General features: G+C 36.3%; 2 protein-coding genes across 2 annotated transcripts; both read right to left on the reverse strand.

The window, feature by feature from the left end:
* Window positions 1–2,581: 2,581 nt before the first annotated feature.
* LOC149138986 (cyclin-dependent kinase F-4-like) lies at window positions 2,582–4,306 on the reverse strand. The gene has a single exon (XM_089450541.1). It carries the CDS (start codon window positions 4,304–4,306, stop codon window positions 2,582–2,584), a length of 1,725 nt encoding a protein of 574 aa, XP_089306667.1.
* Window positions 4,307–8,184: 3,878 nt separating this feature from the next.
* Window positions 8,185–8,781, reverse strand: LOC149138987 (uncharacterized). Its single transcript, XM_089450542.1, has one exon. It carries the CDS (start codon window positions 8,779–8,781, stop codon window positions 8,185–8,187), a length of 597 nt encoding a protein of 198 aa, XP_089306668.1.
* Between the last annotated feature and the right edge of the window lie 14,832 nt (window positions 8,782–23,613).

The following is a 23,613-nucleotide window of genomic DNA, read 5'->3' on the forward strand; positions in this document are numbered from 1 at the left end:
TTTACAATTCCATTAGGAGAATCTCTAATTGCTTTCCTAGTAATGTTACAATCCTTATAATACAAAGGATTGTAAGTTCTATTGTTTTTTTACCAGATATCTTGGTAGAAAATTTGTTAACGATTTTGGAGAGGGTTGTAGCAAAGTTGTGGTAGATGAGATCAATGTTATCATTATAATTAGGAGAACTGAATCCCTTGCTTAGCTTTTAAGAAGAGTCCATTTTAATTTTGTCAAAGTGAATATACCTTTGGATATCACCATTTTTCTAAATGTGGCTAGTGTGTATACCATGGTTTAGGGTTAAGAATAGGGGTTTGTGGTCATAATTAGGCTCGCAGTCATCCATGAGGTTGAGAACTTGTCTATCAAATATTACATATTTCACAAGGCTGTTGCCAAGCCCATGAATGTACAAGTCATGTGGCGAGATGTAGGCCACTTATTAATATTGTTACAATAATAAGGTCTTGGGAACGAAAAAGCTCAATTAGCTCATTAGCAAATAGGTGCTTGGTTATTTCTTCAAAATTTATTTGGAATTTACAAGCTAAGTCACAATTCTCATCAGGCCATAGGGGGTTAGCATTTGAGTTATTACTTGAAAGAAGAGCTTGATAAGTAGTAGTTCTAGCATTGAAATCCCCAAGAAAAAGAATGTTTACCTCATTCCTTAAAATGTGAGTATCATATTCTAAGGTAATGAAGGGGAATTTATCTTCTAGGTTGTTTTTCTGATAGGAGGAAGAGTAAAAATGTAGGAAAAAATTTGATTTAAATTACTTTATTCTTCTCAATGTAAAAATTATGTTATTTGATAGGAATATTGAAAAAAATTGTTTATGCCCAACAATAAGTTTTTTTTTAAATAATATATTTTTTAAAATATTACATCTTCACTAAACATAGAATAAATTACACAAAGGAATATCAACAATATTAATTTTGCATGCTATGTGAAGACTCTACATTAAGTAGCCAAAGAATTCTATATAGCCCTCCTAAAATAGGTGCTTGGTTATTTCTTCAAAATTTATTTGGAATCTACAAGTTAAGTCACAAAGGGGGTTAGCGTTTGAGTTATTACTTGAAAGAAGAGGTTGATAAGTAGTAGTTCTAGCATTGAAATCCCCAAGAAAAAGGAATTTTTACCTCAATCCTTAAAATGTGAGCATCATATTCTAAGGTAATGAAGGGGAAATTGTCTTCTAGGTTGTTTTTCTTATAGGAGGAAGAGTAAAAATGTAGGAAAAATTTTGATTTAAATTACTTTATTCTTCTCAATGTAAAAATTATGTTATTTGATAGGAATATTGAAAAAATTGTTTATGCCCAGCAATAAGGTTTTTGTTTTAAATAATATATTTTTTAAAATATTACATCTTCACTAAACATAGAATAAATTACACAAAGGAATATCAACAATATTAATTTTGCATGCTATGTATAGATTCTACATTAAGTAGCCAAAGAATTCTATATAGCCCTCCTAAAATAAATTAATTACTTTTAACTTTCAATTATTCTATCTCTTAATAAATTTGATATAAAACTATAATATATATGGAATAATTTTATTTCCAATATTTTTTTATGATTACTATTTTTAATTTGTTATTGTAAATATAATTTTGTTATTATTAAAAATAACATTATTGAACTACATAAAATTTAGTAACACAAAAAGTATTAAAATTTCATTTTTAACATTAAAATTGTTATTGTAATTTTAATATTATAAATTATAATATAAAAAACATGACCTGTACTCACTATTATGTTGTGATTTTTTTACGAACATAGTTAAGTTAAGTTGAGATGGCATATTTTACATAATAATAAAGAAGATGTTGTGGTGGGAAGAAGCTTGATATATTTTGCACAAAATCAGGATCACCTCACTCCACCCCACCCCAGTAATCTTCTCTATGTTTTTCCAATTTTATCCATGTTTCCCCATGGCTTCTTGAGTTTAATTAACATGGTTACTGCGGAGTGTATTAACATGGTTACTGCGGAGTGTATGGGGAGATGATTGATCTGTGTATGGGAGATGATTCAAGGAGATGAATGTTGAATATGCATTGAGAATCACCCAGTTTATTATGAGAATCACCCAGCCCCACCTACAAGATATTCACACTAGTGAAACCAACGAGGTTGCATATATGGTTCTCAACAAACAAGTATGCCGGCCCCATCCACTAGATATTCACACTAGTGAAACCACCCAGGTTGCATATATGGTTCTCAACAAACAAGTATTGTTCCTAACAAACAAGGATCATTTTGTATATAAATTATTTAAACAAATTATTATTGAAATCAACATTTGAACAACAATGCAATGTTTACGTTTTAAGGAATTATAAGGACAAATTCATTTATGGCCCGTTTGCAGACAGGATGGGGTGCCCGAAAGAACAATCGCAATGAAGATATCCCATCATGGGAGCTCATACAATTTGAGAGCTCATCTTTCTTAACCGAAGGTTTCCGGGCCGATTCGACGACACGTTTGACAGATTTGAACAGTCGATGCATTACTACCGTCCTCTCATCACCACACCCTAATTGAGGATTACGTTATCTTATCATCATTAACTGGCATTCTTCGTCTATTAAACAGCTTCGGCCCCATACCTGGAACCGGGCATGCTGGCAGATTTTCTATTGACATAGATGCAGGAATTCCATATGAGCCCACATAATTACACTGTTGCCCAATTGAATGTTCAGAATTTAACCTTAATTGGTCCACTGATCGGCGGTTGTTCGCATCTTCGGGAGGGTTTACAATGAGCTTCGGGCCCATACCCGGAAATGGGCGTGATGGCAGATTTTGAGGTGAAGAAGAGGCGGCAATTTGATATGAGCCCAGGTAACTATTCTTTTGCCAAATTGAATAACTCGACCTAAACATGTCCACTGTTGGTCTGTTGTTGCCACCGTCGTCGTGATTGGCATATTCAAATGCTATCGGTTGCTCCACTCCGCCTGCAGCCCTTAATGGATTATTCTGCAATGTACCTTCTCCTGTAAATCCAACCTGTTCAACAAAATAAGAAAAAGAATTGCTGCAACTTCTCCCTTTTAAATCAGATGACACAAGTGTATGACCAATAGGATTCTCATGATTTGGCAAGAGAGGAACAGGTTGGAATTTCATGTCGTAACAGGAGGAGGAGGAATAGGTTGGAATTGCTCTGTTGTTGCCACCGTCGTGATTGGCATATTCTGGTATCTGTTGCTGCACTCCTACTGCTGCAACAATTGGATTAATCTGCAATGTACCTTCTTCTGTAAATGTAACCTGTTCAACAAAATAAGAATAAGAATTGCAGCTTCTCCCTTCTAAATCAGATGACAGAACTGTATGACCAACAGGATTCTGGTGATTTGGCAAGATAGACATAGGTTGGAATAGACAGGAGGAGGCGTAGAAAAATGGATGCTGCAGTGCTTCCTTAGGTTTGGGCCTTCTCTTCCGATCCCACGACAACAAACTGTTTATGAGATCAATGGCGACGGCACTTGCTGTCGGTAGAAGAGATGACAATTGTTTGGTGGAATCAACATTCCGAAACTCTTCTGGAAAGCTGTAACCGTTTAAGTCGGCAAGCAGTAACCCCTCACGCCAAATTTGGGTATCAGGAGAACCAATGACAGAACAAATGCTATGCAGCTGATGTAGCGCGTTAGAGCCTGTAAATATTGAATAACCAGTGAACAGCTCCGCCATGATAACGCCCATTGCCCAAATGTCATTGGACAAACCATATTCAGTGGATCCAAGCAAAAGTTCGGGTGCTCGATATGGTCGTGTCCCAACATATGATTCCAGTGGCTTATTCTTCCATATTCTAGTAGCCAGCCCGAAATCGGCAATTTTAATAGACGTACCTCCCCTCACTAATAAATTCTGTGGTTTCAGGTCCCTGTGACAATATCTTTCATAAGACATGCTTTGAAGCCCTTTCAAAATCTGGAAGCAAAAGATTCGCACCTCGTCCTCGGAGAACGAACGACCTCTCCCTCTCCTCTGGAGTTCTGACAGATCGCAGTCCATCAGCTCAAGCACCACGTACAACGTGGTGCCCTCCAATATGACATCATGCAGGTAAAGTATGTTGGTATGAAACCTCAAATCCGCTAAACAATTCACCTCTGCGCAATCCTCATATGTGGAGAAGTTTCCGTTGAGCCTCTTGATGGCCCAAAATTCGCCTGTAACCTTATCCACTGCCTTCCAAACAGTTCCGTGACTTCCTTTTCCCAACTCCTCAACAATAGCATAACGATCCATGGCACTCACTCTGAAATTAGAAAAGAGTAACAACAGTCGCCTTCTCTTTACTCTGAAATTAGAAAAGAGTAACAACAGTCGCCTTCTCTTCTCTTCTCGCCACGCGAAGTATTAGACTGACCTTCCAACTTTGCTGACAGTTTTCACCTTCGTCTTCGCCTTGGGATAATGTTTTAATAGGCTTCCCTCTCCCTCTCTCTGGGTACGTCTCTCTAAGGCTTGGGAACGACGTGTCAAGTATTAAATCGTGAATATCATAGGGTTGGGGTAGCTTTACTCAATACTTTGAGGATTTTTTTAATAGAAATATTTTTTTTGGCGGGTACCTTCCGTGGGGTTATGTTGGCTAAGGCTTTTCCCTTCCCTTCCCGTCGGTTATGGTGGCTAAGGCCTTTCCCTTCCCTTCCCTTCCCGTGGGCTTATGGTGGCTAAGCCTTTTGGCTTCCCTTCCTTGGGGTTATGGTGGCTAAGGTCTTTCCCTTCCCTGGGTATGGTGGGTAAGGCTTGGGATGAAGCGTACAATATTAAATCGTGAATAGCATAGTGTCTTTGTGATTCTTTATTGGGTCCACTTAAAAGTTTAATAGAATAAAATTGATAAAAATATTTTTAAAATATATATTTTTTACAAAAATTTCGGAATGATATATGGTTAAAAAAAGGTCGTATATCCCACCCCTCTTTGGGTTACATTGGTGAAATAGTGGGCTTTTATGTCTTTTTTTAAGATTTTCGCACCACAGGTAAAGTATTAAATTATTAATAGCATAGCAGTGATTGTAGTTTTATCTTAACCATCAAAAGATTTTTTGGAGGATATTTTTGGTGTGTCTACTTAAAAGCTAAATATAATAAATATAGTAGAATTGTTTGAAGAATATCTATATATATATATATATGTGTGTGTGTGTGTGTGTGTGTGTGTGTGTGTGTTTCATATCAAGATGGAAGGAAAGCATAGTTCATATGCTGATATTTTATATTTATACTATGTGGATTGTACAAAGAAATGAAAGCCTTTATAGTGAGAATGAGATGATGCTAAAATGAGCCCACTACCTAATGTTTTCTATACTTTCAATATGATTCCCAATGTAGAGATACTTCTTGCTAGTTAGAAAGTCAAACTTTAAATGATGCAATAAATGAAACTCATCCAAAGGCCCATTAAAAAGTCTAAGGGAATGGGGTTATTCCAATGGATCCATCGAAAGAGGCCTTCTTGGCTACGGAGCAAGGGAAACATTTTCTTATTTTATACTCATTTCATTATTTTAAAAAGGGACTGAGAAGTCATTTTATTTGGTTCAAAACAAGATTAGGGAGCTATTCTAATATTTTTGTTTAGTCCTTATAACACTAAAATTATTTATATATTTAACTTCAAAGGAATAAGTTCTAAATTTAGTAACTTTTGGTGATTCTCTTATTATCATAACTTAAACCTTTGCAAAAATATAGAACGGAATGATGTTCCAAGTCCACTATTCAAAGAGATTTCAAGAATGAAATATATTACAAAAGCACGTTTTTATTCCATCTACATTGGAATTTAACATGCAAGTTGACTCCTTATCAAAAGTACTCCAAACCGAACTTGGGCAATATACACTAAAACAAGAATCTATTCCAAACTCCTTCGAATCTATTTTTTGAAAGTTATGATAAGATTGATAAAAGGACATTGAGAGATGTTTATGGTATTGTAAGACCATATTAGAAAAGAACTTACACTTAAAGAGTAGAAGTGATTATTACTTTTGATAAGCATATAAGATTCGGAGAAGGCATGGTAGCCCTGCTACTTATAAATGTATTTTGTTCCCACTCCAAGAGGACATTTGAGTCATGGAGGTAAAGTAACATATTTTTTGTTCATAGGTTGTGAAAGTATTAATAGTTTATAGTCTTGGAAACATTTCTATATTTTAAGTATCCATTTATCACATAGTATAGAATGCATAGGCACATATATAAAATGTTAAACCCTTTTCTTTACGAATATAATTAATAACTATTTAATGATAAAGATAAAAATGTATATTGTAAATGACTCATTGTATATATTTTTTACTAATTAGCGATCTTGACTTAGGATTAATTACTTTTTCTTGTAAAACTTATCATAGCTAAATTATCAACCAATGTTAAGGAAATCCATCATTAGTTCGTGAATGTATGTTGACATCCCCATTATAACTCATTATCTTTTTTTTTGTAAGCTAAAGTAGGACCTTTGATTTTCTATTTAACCGGGTTGAAATAAGTACAAACATTTGGTGGCCTCACCCTTCCCCGAAGGGAAACCGAGTGTGTTGACCACCTTAAGTTTTTGTAAGCCGACCAGTAGAAAAAAAGAATAAGTCTGCCTATCCATGCCAAATAAACGATACTGCCAAAAATGCTAATCTGATTTCCTATCGTCATTATAGACTATAGACAGAAAAAAGAGAGCTTGTTCTCGGCGAATTATCAAGGAAAACCATGAGCACAGCTAGAAGGATTAATCTACCATGTTTTCAGGTGGAGTGCCTTCGTCTTTTGTCACTGGAACAATCTTCTTCAGTTGCTGTTGAATCTCCTCCAGCTTGCTGTTGAATCTCCTCTAGCTTGCTGTCTTGCATGAGTAGAGTTATCTAAAGATTCTTCATTTATCTCCTCAAATTAGGAATGCCCTGAGCCATCTCTGCCATTTCCACTACCACGTGTTCCATTTCCTTTACCAGTAATCTCTTCAACACCCAGTAAACATGTAAGGCCTACTTGTATAAAGACAGGTGTCCCCTGGTATTACCGGGTCAAGAATCAGGTTACCCCAGTCTTCCATCTCTGGTTCCGAATCTTCCTGCATTGCATTTTCTTCTAGTTCTTGGATTATCCTGTAGATATCGGTGTCGGTTCCTTCATTATAAGCTTTTTCTGCCTCTTGCACCATATGCCTCATGGTTTTACGGCCTCGTCCCTGGCAAACTGGAGATGGGGGTCTCTGTTCCTGTCTGCCGGTTTGACGACCTCTTCCTTTGCCCCTATGCCCTCTTCCATGACCTGGGTGAGTTGATTTGTTCCTGGAAGCTGCCTTGCTTCCCTACCCAACATCGAAGGATTTGTTCCTTGTAAATTCCTCACCTCCAGGCCCCTTAGTTTTCTTTTCTAGGTTTGTTCCCTCCCCTTGCTGCTCTTTTTCGGGATTTTTGACTTTCTCCGCTCCTCCTTTCCTCGAATGGACTTGGTAAATTTTCTCAAGGGTCTTCTCCTCCTCCCGATCCGTTTACTTTTCCATCTCCGACTGCCCCTGATCAGTATCCCACTGTGAACCTTGCATGCTCTTCTCTTGACCTGTCTGGCTCCCTTCCTTGCTCAGCTCGACCCCAACCTTTCTCATTCTCTCACACTCTGTCTTCTGACTGATATCAAAATATATGAGTTTCCGGTCCCTATCCTTTCGTCAACCTTCTACAACTGAGAAACCTCTTCCCGTTTCCTTAATCTTGTGGGTGATATCAGAGAAATCAGTGGACAATTTCATGCATTCATACAACTTTCCTTGATAGGTTGCAGAGCGTGCCTCCCAGTCTCTAACTCCCTTCGTCTCCTTTCTTTGCCTCATGTAGTCTTCAAGTCCACCTTCTCCTACCCTTGTTAATCCTGTTCCAGCTACCCGACGTCCCATTGTTTGATCACCATCGTTTTTACCACCTTCCTCCTTCATTGCTCTGTCGCCTCTACTCCTCGGGATTCTGCCTAGCTTGTAGGCCATCCCAATGTCTTGTGTAATTATACTGTTGCATGGTGACCTGCATTGCCACCTTCCTACCTTCATTATGTTCGCACACGTCACCACCTCCTCCACCCCGATCGGGGGCCATCTGTAGCCTTTATCATGAAGTTGTAATCTCATTATCATCCTGAGTAATGATTAAATTGAGGGTCTCCCATCGTGGCTTGTCTATATGAGTTGGCCATATACTCTCTACCTTCCCATCCTGTTCATTACAACCCCAGTTAGCTAGCAAGTGTGCTGCTTTATTACCGTCCCTTCTAACATGGGTAATGATTTTATAGTCAATGTGCTTCATTATATCTACCAGGTCCTGAATTAGTCCTACCGTACTCAAGCTCTTCGCTACCTGTTCCCAATCCTTCATGTTATTCAATTTCCTAAGCATCTCTTCTACTAGCTGCGAATCTCCTTCAATTTCCAGCTTGGTATACTCGTTTCTAATTGCTATTCTGATGCCTTGGTGAACTGCCATCAATTCAACTTCATTATTACTCATTATGCCCCCCCGATTAGGATAAACCCATTTGGTTTGTCCTTGATTATCTCTAAAAATGCCTCTGAATCCTGCTGGTCGTTGGTTTCCTTTAGAAGCCCCATCAAAATTTAGTTTGATGAAGTTTTCACGAGGGCATTTGAATTTGGATGGGCTCTGGTTCTGAATGCTGTGATTTCTTTTCTTTCGAGGATAAACCATGCCATACTCCAGATTTAGGCTGGCTAAGGTTCGGCCTTCCTCTGGGGTTGTTTTCCAGTCCTCCTCCTCCAGGCATCCGCTAGGATAGTTTCTCTTATGAGTTTTTGGGTTCGCTTCCAAATCATCTCTAGAGGGTTTTCTTTGTCTTGAAATATTCTTTGATTTCTTTCATTCCATATTAGCCATATATTAAATCCCATTGCTAGAATCCAGGCTCTCCTAACCACCGGGCTTGAGAATTGACCTTTCCCCCATTGGAAGATGGTTTGTTTGATGTCAAGGGGATCCATGTTTGACTTTCCAAAAAGGTTCCTGACTTCTTCCCGTTGTTGCTGGGCAATAGGGCATGAGTTCAAGAGGTGTTCCTGCGTTTCTTTGTCCCTTTTGCATAGACTACATCTAGGAGGTCCATAGAATCCTCGCTTCTATATCTGATCCCAAGTCAGGATTCTTCCTTTTCCTACTAACCAAGCAAACAAAGTTACCTTTGGCCACCAATTGTTCTTCCATATCTGTTTCCACCCTAGTGCATCCTCTTCTTGTTCCTAACGGGTGGTTAGATAGTAGGCTTCCCTTACCGTGAAAGTTCCCTTTGTGGATCTACCCCATCGAAGTATATACGGGCCTGTTCTAATTTTGATTCTTCTTGATTCCATTTCTTTTACAAGTAGATCTTTGTGTTCAAGATTTATGTTGTTGTCCCATTCTTCTGGATTCTTCCAAGTTCGCCCGATCTCATCTTGCCCTTCTTCTTTCCAATATTCATTAACATAATTTAACCCCTCTGCTGTAGCTTTCTGATAAGTATTTTGCAGGGCTTGTATCCCTATCATTCTCTCTTTACTGCCAAGCTTCCTCCCAAAATTTGGCTATATTTCCATTCCTTATTTCCCAGAAAGCATGTATTCCTATAATATCTCTATTTTGACTGGACAGGTCCCATATTGTGGATCCCCTTGGAATCTAAGAATGCCTTCAGCAGTTGTGAGCATATTGTATTTTTGGGTCCAAATCTTTTTCCATATATCTTCTCCACCCCTCATCCATATCCACCATAGCTTTGCACCTAGAACTTGGTTCAAAGTGGACGGATCCTTGAGACCTAGTCCCCCTTCTTCCTTATGCTTTATTACACCTTTCCGCGATATTAGGGCCCATTTCTTTTGTTGTTTTGGACCTCGCCAGATGAATTTTCTGAATATTTCCATCATTTTTTTACATACTTCTTTGGCGACCGCCATTGCCAAAAGAGGATAGATAGGAATTGCTTAAAGAATTGATTTAAGGAGCACTAGTCTTCCTGCTATGTTAAGTGTTCAGAAGGACCAGTTTGCCAGTCTGTTCTTGAGGTTCTCAACAGTTTTTTGCCAGTTTGCTATCCTTAGAGGGTTTAATGCTAATTGATTTCCCAAGTGTTTTGTAGGTAATTCTCTAGAGCGAAAGCCCAGAATTCTGGTCACGTGGGCTTTGACTGCTTCTAGTGTGTTGAAGAGGAATGTGCATGATTTGTCCTTGTTAATTTTTGTGCCTGAAGCTTCCATGAAGAGGTCCAGAATCTGTTTTACCCTATTAACTTCTCTTAGTGAGACCACACAAAAAAGCATAATGTCATCAACGAACTGCTGATGAGTAATTGGTAAGTTGTTTCTCGATGGCTTCAGTCCTTTGATTTTCCTCTATCTTGGTTCTTTTTTGAAGTATTGTCCCAGTCCTTCCGCTGCAATTATGAACAAGAATGGGGATAAAGGATCTCCCTATCGCAGTCCTCTTGTGGCATTGGAAGTCGAGGTTGGTGACCCATTTAAGAGAATGGAGAAATTGGGGTTGGATATCATATCATAGATCCAGTTTACCCATCTATTTTAAAAGACAAATGCCATTAGGATTGTTTTAAGGTAGTTCCAATTTAGACGGTCATACGCCTTTGAGAGGTCCAATTTTACCATCATTCCCATTTCCTTTTTTTGTTTCAGAGAATGAATCACTTCCTGGGATACCACCAAGCCGTCTAGAATTTGTCTCCCTTCCACAAACTCAGTTTGTTCCGGGGATATTATGCTAGAAAGAATTGGTTTCAATCTCTTAGCCATTAAAGTAGCGATAATTTTATATATTACATTACAAAGGGCAATAGGATGGAAACCTTGGGCAGTTTCCGAGTGAGCAGATTTAGGAATAAGAGATGAAATAGTTGAGTTTAAACCAGGCCATACCTTCTGGTGTCTGCGAGATTCCTCTATCACCTCCAGGATGTCGTGCCCTAGGAAGTGCGAGCCTGCTTGGTAAAATTTGATAGTAAATCCGTCTGGTCCTAGGGCTTTATTTTTTTTCGTCCCTTTCACTATTTCCTCCACTTCCTCTAGGGTTGCTGCCCTCATCAGAGCTAAGTTCTGGTCTGTCATGATCATTCTTGGGATTTCGTTGCATACCCTTCCTATAGCTTCTTCTCTGTGCTCTTGAGGTTCAATAAGGATGTCTTTAAAGTATGGGTGGGATGTCTCTAAAGGATGTCAATAAGAATGGGTTATACGTTGCGCTTCCTCATTTTTGATGGAGAAAATTCTATTCCTCTGTCTATGCTGGATCATGGCCTGATGGAAGAACTTTGTATTCTTTTCTCCGTCATGAACCCTGTTTATACGAGACTTCTTCTTTCATAATTTCTTCCTGTTTTCTAGTGCTCCTCAAGTTGGCTTATCACTACACCTTCTTCTCTGCTTTTTTCCTCACTTTGGCCTTCTGATATAATTTCTTGTTGCAGCACTCGCATTTTTTTCTCTAAACGTTGTTGCTCCAAGAATATATTCCCAAATTCATCTTTGTTCCATTTTTTTTTCTCTAATTTCTTTTAGTTTTAGTTGGAAGGTCTGCATCTTGCTTCTTCCTCTTTGTTGGCTCTGGGTCCACCATTCCTCCACCTTTGGCATGAACTGCTGATTCCTAAGCCAAAACGCTTCAAACCTAAAGGGACATCTTTTTGGGCTCGACTTGATGCCAATTTCTAGCCTAATAGGCCAGTGATCTGAGCCCATTGCGGGAAGGATCATAGTTTCTGAGAATATATCTCTGTTTATAATTTGCTCCGATATTAAAAATCTGTCCGGTCTTGATGCAATTTGATTTTTGCTCCCTCTTCTATTGTTCCATGTATGGATCCCATTTATTGTAGGAATATCAACCATTCTTTGCTCCAATATCATCTCACCGAAGGCTTCCATGTCTTGGTCTGGTCTTTTTGATCCTCCTCATTTTTCCGTTGTGGTTGTAATCATGTTAAGTCCCCACCTGCAATCCACGACATATCTAGAACAACCTTTGAATTGTTTTCATATTTTGAAGAAAGCTTCTGCGCTCACTAGATACATGCGAGCCATATAGACCTGTAAAGATTATCCATTCCGATGAACCTATCATTCTAAAAGTTCCTGAAAGGATTCAAGGGAAGCTGACCTAGTTTTTGAATTGAACTTCCTCAGGATTCCATAGGACTGCTTGCCCTCCTGCAGTGCCTGCCGCATCTTGACCCATTATCTCATAATGAGTATTAAATGTTCTCATTATTTCTTCCATTTTCTAGGTACTAATCTTGGTTTCTTCAATTATCATTATACTAGGTTTATCTTTTTTCAACCTATCCTTGAGATATCTCTGTTTTCCCTTACTATTGAGACCTCTGATATTCCAGCTTGTGATTATCATTTTAATATTTTTGACGGTTGTTGAAATACCTCTGAGAGAGGTATGACTCTTCCTAAATTAACCAGCATCTCCCCTACAACTTGAATGGTTTCACTCATTGGATGCCTACCTCTTTTCCTTCCTCCTTTGCCAGTATTGCCAATTTCTATACTCTGAGACCCTTGCGCTCCTATTTTTTCTCACTGACTTGCAGAAAGTACTCCTACCTTTTCCTTGTATTTTTGGAACATCTCTTTATATAATTGCTTTTCCTCTTCTGGTATAAATATTTCATCTAGGTTCCTCCATTCCTGTAACAATCTTCTCATTATTCGTTCCTCGTCACTTCCTCTATCCTTTTGAGGATCAACCTCCATTTGAGTCTGTTCATTTAGCAGGTCCAAATTATCCTTTACCCCTCCTTGTTCCATGTTTATCTGGATTGAGTCTTGTTCTTTTGTTTCTTTTGATAGTTCCATAGTTTCCTCATCTCTTTCCTGCTTTTCCATCCCCCTTTCCTCTTCTTGAAGATCCTTAAACTTGTTTTGATTTTCCAATGGCATTCTTTTGACTGGTGGTTGCATCATAGGCGGTCCTTTTACAGGTTTTCTTCTTATGGGAACTTCTTTAAAACCCTCTTCCGTCCCTTCGGTTGCCTCTGTTGCCTTCTTCTCTTCTTCTTTCTTCTCAGTTGATTCCTTTTGTGACCATATTCATGGCATATTCTATAGCAGAATGGGATGTGTTCGTAATCCACTAGTTGTTTCCAAATCTCGTCATGGTATTCTAACTCAATGGACTCTAGTAGCGGCTCTGTTATATTCATGTATACACATATCCTTGCATAGGATGTGTATTGTCCTCTTTTGGTGGTCTCTGCTACTTTAACAAATGTTCTGATTGTATTACCTATTCCTTGTAGGATCTTAGGGTCCCAAAACTCCATTGGTAGTCCGAACAGTCTGATCCAAATGGGTGCTGGTAACATTTTTTCCTTGTCTGGATTATAGCAGTCCTCCCAATGCCGCATGAATAAACCACCATTGTTCATGAAATAGGGTCCTCCCTCGAAGACTCTTTCCTTATCATCCAGATTTGATAATATGACTGTGAAAAAACGTTTTGCCCCCAATTTCAAATTTATATGCCCCTTAGGTTTCCACCTCTGCTATATCCATTTGGACAGATCCTTTTCAGATGGCCAAAACCCTACAAACTTACAAATTAAAGCATGATCTCTCATATAACTTCTATATTCCTCGAGTTCATTATTCAGAATTACGAACTTGGGTTTTTTCAGTTCTCTTGGGAGACATTTGCCACTTAATCCTGCTTGCCATTGGGCTCCCATTATCAGAGGTTCTCTGTTATTTTTCGTTGAGCCACTTTGCGCTCCATTTCTACTTGACTCCCCTGTTGTTATGTTTTTGTACGAGGGGATCTCTCTCCTCCCCGCTTCTACTACCATTTCACTGTCAGCTCCCTCTGTTTTGATTCCTACCTTTCGCCCTTATCTGCAGTCTTTGATCTTGGTCAAGCGCAAGAGGAGCAAGGTCCCCCCGCCCTAGTCTTCGATGCCAATTTGTTCGTAGCCGTTTTGCCTCAAACCTTAATCCTCCCCATTATAACTCATTATCATTGGGTTGAAATTTAATACTTTAATTCTTATTTTTAATATAGTGGAAATCTATATTAAACTTTAAAAAAGAAATATATTTATATTAAAATATAAAAAAAATTATTTTTTCTATACAACCTATTAAGTAGATGTACAATAACGAGTACAATTTATTACATTTCCAACTATCAAAGGATAAAAATGATGACAATGAGAACATATAAATATTATATTAAATATGTTATACATGTTTTTATAATGATGACAATGAGAACATATAAACTAAAATTACATATAAAAATTACCCAAATTTTTTAATTAATTAAATATATTTTCTTCAATATATTCCATCGTGGTTAATGAATTACATACTCACAATATATGGTTGACGTTTCTTGTTCCTTTCCTTCTTCCTTTTCTCAATCTATATAAAATAATTTCTTCTCAGCACACTTATGACCTTTACTGTATTTTCTATCACAAATGTAACAAATCCCTTTTTCTCTTTTTTCTTCCAATTGTTCTGGTGTCAACCTTGTAGGTTGTGGAATTATAGGAGAAACACCACTTCCATCTTTATAGTTGTGATTGGTAGGCCTCCCTGTTGCCATAATTTTGTTTTCAATTTTTCATGCTAGCCTCAATGCCTTCTCTAATGAATCAGGTTTCCAAAGGTGAACCTCATGTTGGATGTTATATTTTAATGTCCCTATGAACACATCAATCTAATGCTACTCTGGAATATCTTTTACCCTTATATTCAATTTTTCGAAGTCCTTAATGTGCTCCACCATTGAAACTTTTTGTTTGGGATTTATCAATTGGCTAAAAAGGTTTTGCTTTTTGTATCATCATAATGTGCTATCATTTCTTCCGTAAAAAATTCCCAAGTGACAATTTGTTTACAAGAGCAAAGCCATCGATACCACACAAACTAATTGGTTTCCAAATATAAAGTCACAATGCATACCTTTTGTGTGTTTTGCACATTATGGAGATCAAAATATTGCTCCATTTGTAGTATCTATGTTACTGGATCTTTCCCATCAAACTTCCTCATATCTATCTTTGGAACATGGTGGGTCTTCAATTCAATGTTAGAGTCTATGAAGTCATGACTAACATTTATTTTTTTGTCATCATGAATTTTCTCAACTACCTTTTTGACATTAGGAAGTATTTCTTCTAGCAACTTTGCCAAACCTGCTATCAAACCTTCCATGTCTCTCTTCAAATCATCACTTTTTACTTCTAAACCATCAATCTTAGTTTCTACGCCATTATTTAAACCATTCATCTTAGCTTCCACACCTTTCTTTAAACCATCCATCTTAGCTTCTGCTACTTTTTGTGAGACTGAAATTTGTTGCACTTGGTCTCATAATTTTGATATATCATGTTTCATTTCTTCCTCTTCGTCATGAGCTATGCTAGATCTTTCAGCTTTCCTACTAGGTGTTTCTGTTTTCTTTCTTTGAGGCATCAATTAATGATAATTATGCTTTGAATTCCTCCGAACTAATTTTTCAAACCAAACTTATTCAAAATTTTAGAAAGACTACACACCATTTTTGGCTTTGTAGGCGCTCGATATTGAGCCTGTTGTATCTCTATAATTTTAGATCTCTAAAGTCTGAAATTTCATCCTGAGATAACCTTCTAAGTCCTCATTCCGACCCCACATGTCTGATCAAGATTGAATTCTCCAAGAAAGAGTTATTCCAAATCTCCCATGATGGCCTGATTATAAATGAGTTCAGTAGAGTGAACTTGTACGACATGTCACGTGTCATTTTTTCGACATTCGGACTTGAAATCGATACATAGAAGACTACAGTCTATCCTCTTTCTCTACATTATTATGAAATCTCAATCTGATTCTAAAGGAGAATGTTATGACAATTTTTCCCAGGTCACCTGTTTGCAATATAATTCGGAAGCCTACAAAAGCCCTAAAGTCCTTGGATCATATCTCCGAAAATATAGCAAGACAAGATTTGAAATTTGTACTCGAGGGAATATATTAGTATTATAAGGACCTAACATGGAACCCAGTTAGATGGATAAACATCTGAAATATATTTCTAGTGGGTTATCGATGTTTGTTGAAATCCTCCTGTATCACAAGTTATTGTTCGTCAAATTTACGTACCGAAAAAGTTAAAATGTACACTTAAAGTTGAAACAACAACTAGTTGTTCATAATTTAGCAGCCAACCGTAGTTGCAAGTGAAATTACTTTTATTGGCCACTAGTGGATCTCCTTACAACAGCTCATCCCAGTGAGAGTTTCCCCAAATAGTTCAAATTTTCATAAAAAGGGAATCCTTGGGATGACATAAGATTGGGAGGAGTTAACATTGGTTGCAAGCATTTAATTGGTGGAGTATAATTGCAATATGTCCCCACTACATATCTCACCTCGGTGGAAGTTCCTTCGATGATATCGAAACCAAACACAAAGGTAAAAACCAAGATTACATAAGCTTGGGTGGAGGTGGACAGTCCACATAACAATGGAAAAATCTCTCGTTGGCATAAGTTTACTGTCATAATTTTTATGTATTGTGGAAATAGAATTAAACTTTTTCGTTTTAGACTAAGAACATGGGGGATTTCATTATATACTACATCAACTCGCCCAATATTTTATTACGTTACTCGAAGAATTAGTGTAGGTTGAAATTGAACTAGTCCTTATATGCCCAACATGGTATAACAAGAGAGCAGGATGCGAGGGAATCATAAAATGGTAAGATTATTTCTTGCGGACCAAACATTTAATGGGAAACGTACGGAACCATAAAAGCTAGATATGTGAATTTTCCGAAGGTTTGTAATATCAACCCCCCCCATTTTACTGCAACTATAGTTCAAGAAGGTAAAATGGAAAAAGGCATTTGACAATTTCAACTATCACTCAATAAACAAAAATTCTTTCTCCAATTTGTTTAGATATAGTAGGCTGTCTTATAATTATTCAACTGTAGAATTCACAATTGAATACTTCATGTTTGACCTAAGGAAACTCAAACAAGTGATCATTTTATGGGATTAGGCTTGCAAGGAAAGAGAAAAGAGAAAATGGCACTATACAATTTCAACTCTCACTGGATCAATGAAAATTCTTTCTCCAATATGGTTAGATTTATATGGGTTCCCTATGATTTTTCAAGTGCAAAATTCGCAATTGAATACTTCACTTTTGCCTCAAAGAAACTAAAATAAGAGGTCATTGTATGGGATCAGACTTGAAAGGGAAGATAAAAGAAGGAGATCAAGGAGATGGAGATTTGAATCACCCATTTATATAAATATAATCAATCTATAATAATTTGAGAAGAGGAACTAGAAAATCTTTCAACTCTGGAATGTAAAAAACTCACATATGGATGAGGAGGAAGCGACTTCATGACTTCATACCCAAGCTCCTTGGCTTGAACATTGGGGAAATAATGCAAAGTTTTAACATAAGTTCATGGAGCATAAGAGGGTGCAAACATGATAAGGGAGATGACTAGGGAAAATGGCTCTCTCATTTGTTCACACCTAGGTTTGAGTAATTTGGCTATCATTTTTTTCCAAAATTTATTTCAGAAGCCAGACGGTCCTAGGATTGAAGAAAATTTGAATTTCGATAGAATTTTTTCTTACAACGTCTGATAATGAATGTATTGAGGTTCTTAAGAAGTTAGTTACATAGAAGGAAGTTTTGTAAGGTCTTAAAAATACCAAGAAGGGAAAATTTGTGGGACCTAACTCTTAGACAACTAAATTTTATTTAGAGTTCTTCCCCTCCTAACTCAAGATATGGTTAGTGTCATGGAAGATATTAGAGGGGAAAAAGTGTACCAGGGCAAATCAATGACACATTCATAACATTAATTCCTAAGAAGACCAATGTATAATATTTTACGAATTTCCACCCTATATCTTTAAGTAATTTCCTATACAAGTTGAATTAAAAAATTATTGTTGACGATTTGAAGAAAAAATGATAAAAATGTATTTCTAAAGAACAATTTGGATTATTGAAAAATACATAGATCCTTGATGCTACTACATTAACATAGGGAGGACTACATAGTATCAAGCTCAAGAAGCTCCTAAAGTTAGTGCTGAAATTAGATCCAGTTAAAGATTATGATAGAGTTAATCAAATGTTCATGAGAGTAGCTTTACTACAAATTGGTCTTCCTATTGATATCACAAATTGAATAATGGGATGTGTGACATTATCAAACTTTTGAGTACTAGTAAATGGCATACCAACTTCTTTTTTTATAACGTTTAGAGGAATTCAATAAAGATTTCCACTTTCACATTTTCTATCTCTTATTTGTACTTAGATGGATTGGATAATGGAGGTGTGTTTGAAGTATCCTTTCACTGTATTATGAAGCTAGATGCATGGAGCTTATTACATAATAATATTCCCACTCTTTCTGCCACTCTACCATAGTTATGCTCTAATATATATAAATTTATGAACCCTCACCTTTGACTATAGTTGGCTAACGTTTGCGTGGGTGAATCACACCACGAGGGAATAGAGACCACTAAGGCCTCCTTTCACCCTTGTCAATATACTCTCTTTTCTATGCATATACTGATATAGTAGTGTTGATTGTAGGGCCATGCTTCCCCCATGATCCATTTCATCATAGTTTTTGCTAACCAAATAATATCTATATGGGACTAGCTTAGGGCTAGCTCAATAAAGGGTCCTAGAAACCTGTGCCCATACAAAACATATGGTTTGGTTCTTTCTTGTGATTGGATCACCTTTCCAAGTCAATTATGTTAACTAATGGAGTTATTGAAAGTCTTAAATTTAAAAATAATCCTTCCTTTCCATATTTTTCATTTAGTTGAGCGAAAAAAATATATTGATTATCATTTAAAGGCTGACAATTACAAAGTTGTAGTTTGGCTTTGGATGGTAAAGAAAGTGGAATAAGATCAACCATTGGTGCAACCGATGGCTCTTTTTGGGAGGCTAATTGATCCTGGTAAAATAAATTTTTGAAGCAATTCCACTCTATTTGTCGGATGTTGCTAGTGTACCAAGGAAAATTCTAAACATAATTAAAAGTTTATTTTTCTTATTTGGAAAGAAAAAACACAGAGTGATGCAGCTAGTAGGGAAAAATAGGTCGGTGGCCCGAAGAAATTAGGAGGATGGGGGATCATATCTCTCTCTCTCTCTCTCTCTCTCTCTCTCTCTATATATATATATATATATATATATATATATATATATATATATATATATATATATATATATGCATATGCAAAGGAACTAGTTACCAAATGTCGTTGGAGGAGTATGTTTGATGCTAGCATATGGGGAACTCTAAAATAATAAAATAATTAGAAGAATGAAAAGATTGTAGAATGGGTTCAATTAAACACAAAAGGGTAAAACATTTGGAAGGCATTGGTGTCAGTGTTATACATAATTAAAATAGGTCTTGTTTATTAAGCAGGAGATGGAAAAAAAATAGGCTTAATAAAGGATCTTTGGATAAGAGGTGATCATCTTGAAATAACCTCCTTGAATCTGTCATTGGCGTTAAAGTAAAGAGGAATTTGTTTACCTTTCGAACTAGTTGATCTAGTGCTAATGAGATATCCTTCGGACCTGCGAAATTAGTTAATTCTCTAGGCTTGTGGGGAAATATAGCATGGGAATAGACAAAATTTATCTTTTCACTTGCACATAATGGCATTAGACTTAGCAGAGACCTAGAAAAAATCATGTGGAAAAAGAAAAAATAAACCAAGGTCGTGACAATGAAACTAGCTTATGAAGTGATGGTGACACAAGAAGTATAGAAAAAACCATTTCAATGGTGTAAAGTTGATTGGAAGTGAAATATTCCTTTAAAAATACACCTCTTTCTATGGATGGAAATAAATAAAAGTATCCTCACGTCGGATAATCGTCAAGGGAGAGTATGCAAATGGCCTACAAGATACCCACTTTTCCATGATAATCAATAGTTAACGACACAATTGTTCATGGATTATGATTTTTCACAGGTGGTGTAGATAAAGATCTTCTTTGAGGAGGCTTACAAGGGTATGTGGTGGAGTAGGTTGTTAGGGGAATGCCTCACATAGTGAAAAAAAACTCCAACCTAGGAGAAACTTACCAACCTTCTAGGTTTGGGCCTTTTGCTTATTTGATTACATCAAAATAGAACAGTATTTGAGAATTAGGTCCCAAATATACACTAGGTTGTACACAAAACAAAATAAATAAATAAATAAATTCAACTCAAAAGGTATAAAGAATAAGAGCATAATTCCAGTTGGGCCTAGTATAGATACTTCAAATACATGGGCCTTCCTTGACAGAGCCAAAAGTCAGTTTTGAAGTCTAAAAGAGGGTTGCACCTCAAAATATTTGATTCCTCTAGAAGCTTGATAAACCAAGGATTAAAATAGACCCATGGAAATAGAAGAATAAAAAAGTGAACTCGTTCAAAAAATTAATTATAGTATATTCTACCTATTTTGTATTTTAAAGTGCTCTTTATTTTGGGTATATTCTTTAAGGGGAGATATTGGAAGATATTGATATCAACTATTTGTAAATTCTATATTATAGTTTAGTTTGTACAAATCATACTTTTGGAATTTTGAAGAACTAAAATTTAATGCATCTATATTGTGTAGTTAAGTTATTATTAACTTTATTTTTCTAATGTAATCTTTTTTATTTTAGTTAAAATGTATATTAAATAGTTAAACATTTAATTAATATAATCTAGATTATTAAACTATAAAGTTTATTATAAATTTATAAAATAATCAAAGTCCCAAAATTGATTATTTTTAATTAAATTCAAAATAATAGTAAATTAAGAACTCTTTTACTACTTATTTAATAACATTTGAATTCATATTAATCTTGTAAGTTAGATTGTGAGTCAGTAAGTCCCTGAGGTAATATTTCTCTCCAACTTTGTTCATCATTATCTTCTTCGAATCCAGCTTAGAATTTATCTTTTTGAGAAACCATGCTCCATATCATCATTTTTATTATCACTATTAGGTGCACTCATTCCATCAAATCCTTTTGTTCTCAAGAAATAATTTACGTTATGTGCTCCAGGATTTTATAATTTCCTTTGAATTACTTTGTTGATTGTGGCATACATTTGAAATTCCTCCAAGCTTACAGTGTTACCTACATCATGTTATTAATTTTCCTTTCACATTAATTTATTGATTGTTTGATGTAATTGAAAAAACTCAAGATTTTCTTATGGGAATTCATTTGGTAGCTAAGAGCCAATTTCTATGTAGTGCTTGATGGAATGATGGGCCCATTGTAATAAAAATATTGAGTATCAAATCTAAGTATTTATACCAATTTTGATTATTATTGGATAAGTTATGAGATGAATTATCAATAATTCCTTGAGACAAATCAACAACATCTTCCAATTAAAAATCCTAAGATGCTAGCAAGTTTGTAAAGGAAAATAGTGGTTCATTCTTAGATTTATCGTAGTTACGACTATTAATTTCCCTAGGCATAATACTTTGTATGTAAAGAAGTATGTTTCTATCATTTAGGATGTTGTTAGATCTAGTTAGCTTCAGACAATAGAAAGTTTTACTTGTAGAAGTCTGTTATGAAACTAGCTGACAAAAAGATAGAAAAGATAGATGAACGCTTTAGAAATAATCCTCTTCGAGGGGGCAACCTCATTTACATTACAAAAATGAACAATTCTTCGATGATACAAATGACACGACCTCCTTTCTATATATAGGATTCTAAGGGGTCATAATATAATCAGAGCTGACATAACAATAATAATGTAAGGGCACAATAATAACAATAGTGTGCTTCTATGGGGCACAATAGTAATAGTATGGGGACTACATGGGTACAACAATGTAATAAGGGGGTTCTACTAATAACAATAAGGGGTTACACTAGTAGTATAGGGGCCTAACATGGCCCTCTCCTTCAAAAAGTGTTGTCCTCAACGCTTGAGTAGTTCTTGATGCTTCTGTATAAAATTCTTGTCCTCCCATGTGGAATCTTTAGCAGATAAGTTCTTCCACTTGATGAGATATTATGAAATTGATCAATTTTGTAGTTTCCGGATTCTTGTTTCTATGACTGCTCCAGGTTCCAATATGATTTTTCCTTCCTCTTCAAGTTCTGGAAATATTGTTTGAATTGGGATCTTCTGCAACATTTGAATGAGTGGCCACACTTCTTCATCCTTCTTCTATTCATCCCTTGCTTCATTTATCCAATCTAGTTGGATAATAGAAATAGCATGAAAGAATGCTTCCACATCCACATTCTTTCTTGAGAGTGCATCTGCAACAAAATTTTTCTTCCCTTTTCTATAGATGATGTCAAAGTCATAACCCAACATATTTGCGACCCATTTTTTCTATTCTTCTAAAGATAATATTTGTTCTAAAAAGTATTTAAGACTATCATGATCCATTTGTACCTTGAAATGTCTTCCCATTGGGCATGGTTGCCATTTCTTAAGTGCATGTAGTATTTCCAACATTTCCTTCTCATAAATAGCTTGCTTGAGATGTAGCCGTAAAAATTGTTGGGTACCTATAATACTAGTGATTACCCCATTACTATTGTAGTTATACCCCTTATTAATATTTTTGTGCCCCTATTGCCCCCATATTGCTATTACTGTGCCCCATAGAATCCCTCTATTGTTATTTTTGTGGCTTTATATTATTATTGTTAGGTCAGCTGGATTATATTATGACTCCTTAGACTCCTATATATAGAAAGGAGGTTTTGTCATTTGAAGCATCCAAGAATTGTTCATTTATGTAATGTAAAGGAGGTTGCCCCCACAAAGAGGCTGAATTATAAGGCGTTGATCTATCTTTTCTATCTTTTCTTGAGCCGGTTTCATAACATTTGGTATCAGAGCTTTGGATTCTAGGGTTTCGCTTCTCCAAACAAGTCATCGTGGCATTTTCGCTATAACTTTTTTTCTTCTCCATTTCAAAAGTTTCAAAAAGAACCCATTTGAGAAGAAATCACGCTGAATCTCAGGTCCAAATTTCAGAGCTTTTTGCGCTATATTTGCTGAGATATGATCTGAGGAAGTTGGTCTTTTGTCAAACTCCTAAATTACATTCCAAACAGGTGACCTGGGGAAAATCGTCCTAACTTTCCCTCTAAGGATCGGATTGAAATTTCGTAAGAAGGTACAGAAAGAGGACGAACTGTAGTTTCATGTAGGTATTTTTCAGATTTAAAGGTTGAAACAGTGACTCATGGCACATCGTACAAGTTCGCTCTACTGAAATACTCTATAATCAAGTCACTGTGGGAGGTTTCACATAACTCTTCCTTGGAGAATCCAATTTGGGTCAGACTTGTGGAATTGGAAAGAGGATACAAAGGGCTACTGCAGGTCACTAATTTAGAACTAGATGATTGAAAAGTACAGAGATACATCAGAGGCAATATCGAGCTCCTACAAAGTGAAAAAAGGTGTGTAGAGTTTCTTAAATTT

The sequence above is a fragment of the Pinus tabuliformis genome, chromosome X (genome assembly GCF_031772625.1).
Source record: "Pinus tabuliformis cultivar Carrire ecotype Pingquan chromosome X, CPIR1, whole genome shotgun sequence".
NCBI lineage: Eukaryota > Viridiplantae > Streptophyta > Pinopsida > Pinales > Pinaceae > Pinus > Pinus tabuliformis.

What these genes read in the sequence shown, in the direction of transcription:
- LOC149138986 (XM_089450541.1), bottom strand. Translation starts at nt 4,306, where the DNA reads ATGGATCGTTATGCTATTGTTGAGGAGTTGGGAAAAGGAAGTCACGGA.
- LOC149138987 (XM_089450542.1), bottom strand. Translation starts at nt 8,781, where the DNA reads ATGGTTTATCCTCGAAAGAAAAGAAATCACAGCATTCAGAACCAGAGC.